General features: G+C 57.7%; 1 protein-coding gene across 1 annotated transcript in view; it reads right to left on the bottom strand.

Annotated features, from left to right (window-relative positions):
• Positions 1 to 4,850, bottom strand: part of LOC116826473 (venom factor-like) — a 110,826-nt gene that overhangs the window by 7,614 nt on the left and 98,362 nt on the right. Inside the window, exon 37 of the mRNA XM_075061172.1 lies at positions 1,112 to 1,198. Within this exon, the coding sequence (XP_074917273.1) occupies positions 1,112 to 1,198 (87 nt within the window). The remainder of the gene's footprint in view (positions 1 to 1,111; positions 1,199 to 4,850) is intronic.

Raw genomic sequence — 4,850 nt, 5'->3', positions numbered from 1 at the left:
TGTACCCCTCATCCCCTCCTGCCCTGTCCCAGCCCAGAGCCTGCACCCAGCACCCAAACTCCATTCTAGAGCCTGCACACCTCTTGCACCCTAATCCTCAGCCCAGGGTCTGCACCTCAGACCTCCTCCCCTCACCCAAACTCCCTCTCATAGCCATAGGCAGGTGGGGGGCAGAGTTTGGGAGTGGGTGGGTTGTGGACACCACCAAAATTTCTACAAACCTGCCACCCATGAATGGGGGCATAGCGGGATAGTTACCCCACTCCTGCTGATTGGAAACAGGCACAGCTGTGGCTGGCTTAATAAGGGCCCAGCTGGCCCTTATAAGAGGGCTGGGGGGCAGAAACCAAGATAGACTCTCTCTAGCTTTGAGAGGGAAGGATCTGGCTGCACGGAGCTGAGAGAAGGTACTTAGACTGGAGCAGGGCTGGGGGAAGGCCAAGGGAGCTGGGGAGCTCCGGCCTGGAAATCCCCCAGGCTGTGGCCTAGTGGAAGGCGAATTAGGTACTAGGGTTGCAGGGGCAGCCCGTGGATAGGTAGATGCAGCAGGTCCAAACCCCCCCTTGCCTATGATGAGTGGCTTTCTCACTGCAGTCTGCCCCAGTGAATGGGGGCTAGATGGTAACTGGCAGTAGCCCATGACTGAAACAAGGTGGGACTAGAGGGTTGTGTGTTCCCCTGAGTGGGAGACCCTGAGATTGTGGGGGTATTGCAAGGAGGCAGCACCCTGGCCTGAAAAGGGCACCAGGGTCCAGGAGGGACTTGGGCCAAGCAGCAGGCGGGGCACCAGCCTGCAGAGGGTGCTCCGGAGGCTGGAAACACTAATTCCCTGAGATAACCAGCAGGAGGTACCACAGGGGTGAGTTGCGCATCATGACAGGGGGGCAGATAAATTCTTATGGTTAGATTGAATCTTAAACAGTCATCTGATCTTGTTCATTTCTGGGTGCTTAAGCCCCCAAAATCTCATCAGGTTTCTGCCCCAGCAGATCCACACCTGACTCCTGATTCAGCCTCAAAGGCAAACTTTACAATCCAAATCGAATTCCGAACCCTGTCTCTGCGCTCTCCTCATGGAGAAATACTCCACAGATCCAAATCACAGATTTACCATAATCCACTCCAGGTTTGCAGGCTTCCTCCATTCGTCTGGTCAGGGTGATGGGACCCTCTATCTTCTGCTGCATGAAGCAGCTTTCTATGGGGAAGGAAGATGGGTAGAGAATCACCAAGGGAGACCATAGTTTCAGCTCTGTTATTAGTGACCCACAGGTGCCCACCTATTTGAATCCTGGGTGAGCCACGCTAACCCACACAGTGACAAGCCCACCTCCTCCGACAAGGGAGTGGCCATGAAGCCAACCACCCATCAAGTTATTGGGCATAGGTGCTGACACCATGGGTGCTCCAGGGCTCAAGCATACATGGGGGAAAAAAACAGGGAGTGCTCAGCACCTACCAGCCACAGCTGTTTGGAGGCTGGTAGGAGGCATTTGGCAGAGTGCAGGTGGCGGGGGCCTCAGGGGAGGGGCAGAGTGGGAACAGGAAGTGGTAGAGCAAGGGTGGGGTCTCAGGGAAAGGGGTGGAGTGGGGGTGGAGCAGTCACCAGGAAAAATAAAAGGCAGTGCCTGGTTTATGGGACACAGTAAAAGAAGAAACGAGATGGAGGGGTAGGTTGCAGGGTCCAAATGAGGCGATCCTGAGCAGACAGACTCAGACAGCTCTGCAAAGGAATCAGTAGATGTTGCCCAGAGGAACTCTGCCTGGATGTATGAAATAACCGTGAGCCATGAATAGGCCTGGCAATCCCAGCTAACTTCCCTCTCTGCACTGATGGATCTCTGCCTGAGTCAGAGCCAGGAGAAGCCTGGTCACAGAACTTAGTGGAGCTGCAGATGGGGAATCAAAGGTGATGGGAAGGACAGATCCGGAGACTGAGTGCCTCTCTGTATGCCTGGCAGACAGCAGGGCTACAGCAAGTTCCCCACTGAACAACGGCCCCACAAATAGGTCTCCACCCTCTTCTAGAGGATCCTTTTCTAAGAGTCAGCGGGGAGCAGAGCCTCCATGGCACATTCAGTACTTGGCCTCTGTGCTGAAACTGACAGTGGAGAGCTGAGGGGTGCCAGCTGTGGGCATCCTGGAATGAGAGGACTCAGATATTTTAAAGAAATGCCTGACTTTGTGTCACAGTTGTCACGGAGTCCCCGGGCGATGCTCTGGAACTGCTCCCCACTAAGTCAGTCAGGACTTTGGGGAGCCTCCTCTCCCTTGGAGCAGACTTGTTCAGGGCAAGAAGCTCACACGTCTTCACCTCCTGGGTCTCTCCTTGGAGCATTCAGCTCCTCTGCCCCTCCTTGGGCTTCCACAGCGAGCTCGTCCTAGGCGGGGTCCTGTGGGGAGCCACAGGGTTCTGCACCCCCACTTTGCGTCCGACGTTGATCTTTAGCCAGCAAAACAGTGGGTTTATTCGATGACAGGAACAGGGTCTAAACAGAGCTTGTAGATATTCAGCGAACCAGACCCCCTCGGCCTGGGTCCATTCTGGGGCAGTAGCCAGAACCCCTAGGTCTTGCACTTCATTCCTCGTCCCCCAGCAAGCTCCAGAACTAACCACCCCTCAGCCCTCCTCTCTGCTCGTCCTTTTCCCAGGGCCAGAGGTCACTGATCCCTTTGTCTCCAACACCTTCAGTTGGCACCTTGCCAGAGGAGGGGCCCAGGCCATTCAGCTGCTAGGAGACAGAAAGTGCCAGGCATTTAGGTGCACTGGCCCTTGCTCGGGCAGCAAGTCACACCCCTTAGCCCCCCTCTTGGATACTTAAGAACTGCCTAGGGCACTGAGGCACCAACGCAGTCTATTCAAGCAACTTAAGAACAGTTCAGTTGTCACATCTCTCCCCCCTTCCGAGACGAACTAGCCAGGTCACTCCAGCAGTGACCTGGTGAAGTTCGAACCCACCAACTCCCGTGGATGCCCCGCATCTCTCAGATTTTCCTTGTGTGATTACAACCAGGCCCTTCCGTTCTTCTTCGAGTGCTTGCTTCATATCCATTCCAGTTAGTTGTCGGGCGGCGCGTGCACGTTCGTCGGGACGACTTTTACCCTAGCAAACTCCAGCGGGCCGACAGGTCGCCCCCTAGAGTGGCACCGCCATGGCGGGTGATATATACCCTGCTGGCTCGCCCGCTCCTTAGTTCCTTCTTACCGCCGTGGTCGACCCGCTCGGTATAGTCGTGTTGGTGGAACTTGTGGAGTGGCATAGCTGACCTCCGTCCCTAGCTTCTCCTTGTTCATCGTTGCAGTTTAGTGTTAGCTATAGTATAGTTGTAGTTGTAGTTCTTGTCGTATTTATTTTATTTACTTTAGCGGGTTTCGGAGCTCTAGCCCTCTCCCGCGCCCGGCGCCGGCGCTGATGCCTTGGTTTCGCGGGTTCAAGCGACTGCTCGGCGTGTAAAAAGCCGATGCCCACCAGTGATCCCACGACGCTACTTAAAGTGCTGGGGATCACACGTTTTCCGAAGTGCCGATTCTGCAAAGCCTTCCGGCTGCGGACTACAAAGGAGCGAGACCAGCGCCTTAGGCGCTCCTTAATGGAAGCGGCACTTCACCCCGCGCTCTCGGGCCCGGCGCAGCTCCGGAATCCTCCCGGTACTGCGAAAACGCAATGCGCACCACCCTTCTCCGGCCCGGCTCCTGGAAGAGCCCTCGCATCCTCTACCCGGCTAAGCAGCCCCGTAAGGAGCGGCCCGATGCCGACGCCGCGCGCTTGGCCGTGCCAGGGCGTTCGTGGCCTCCGTGCCGCAGGGTCCGATTAGAGTCGATCCTTCTTAGCTCCCTGCCAAGATCTGGTAGAAGCTGATAGTCCCGTCCACGCCGGAATTCTTCTCGGCAAGGGACCTTATTGCCTTGATGGGCCTGCTGCCCCAACCCCCGGCACCACTGGTAGCGGTTCTACACTCCAAGGGCAAGCGACCAATGCGAGACCGTCCCCGGATTCTCCGGTCCTGGCACTGATCCCGATCTCGGCACACTCCGATCCCGGCACCGATCCTATCCGCGGGAGGTCTCCTCGCGGCGACCGCTCGTAGTCCTGGCACCGCTCTCCCGGCGGCACGGTCGTACTCGCCGGGCATCCGTCGTACTTCGCGGCGGTCCCGATTACTCCGCACCGCTCCAGGCCTCCAACCACCGCGATCCGAGGCAGCCGCTCACGGCACTGACGGTCCAGATCCGAATCGTGATCTGTGCCGACCCGCTGAAGAGGATCCGAGCGGTCGACCCTTCCTTGCTGCAATTGCATCGCGTGGGGGTCGGTGCTTGGGTGGCTATTGGAGGTGTGCTCGTAGAACCCGCTACGTTCCCGGTGATCCGCGCTGCCGGGGTTGGGAGCGGTCCATAAGGCATAGTCCCTTGCCGACCGGCACCGGAAGTACTGGCTCTGCGGCACCGATTCTCGTGGAGGTTATGCGTTACCCCAGTCTTGGAGACCAGGAGTTGAGGTCGAGTGGTGGGCTCATGTACCTGGAGCGGCAGCCTGGCGTATTTCGGGCCGGAGTCAAATGGCGCCCACTGAGCCCCCGCTGCCTCGTAGCCCGCCCCGTGGCCCGTCCTGCGCGTTATCTCTCAGTCTCTTCACGGGGCATTTCGGGCGCTCCCTTCGGGGCTGTTCCGGGTAGAGATGTCGAGGCCTCTTCAGAGCCGGTGGAGAAGGGTGCGAGTGACAGTGCGGCCATTGCGTTGTGTACCTGTGACCGCTTGACAGATACGCGCTGCCCTTCTTCCTGCGGTGCTGTCCACAGGACGATGGGACTGAATTTCAGTGGCTTGTGCCTGACACGCTGAGGCGGTG

The sequence above is a fragment of the Chelonoidis abingdonii genome, chromosome 26, assembly GCF_003597395.2.
Source record: "Chelonoidis abingdonii isolate Lonesome George chromosome 26, CheloAbing_2.0, whole genome shotgun sequence".
In the NCBI taxonomy this organism is placed as follows: domain Eukaryota; kingdom Metazoa; phylum Chordata; order Testudines; family Testudinidae; genus Chelonoidis; species Chelonoidis abingdonii.
Note: the sequence above shows the minus strand (reverse complement) of the source record. Positions and strands in the feature narration are given on the sequence as shown.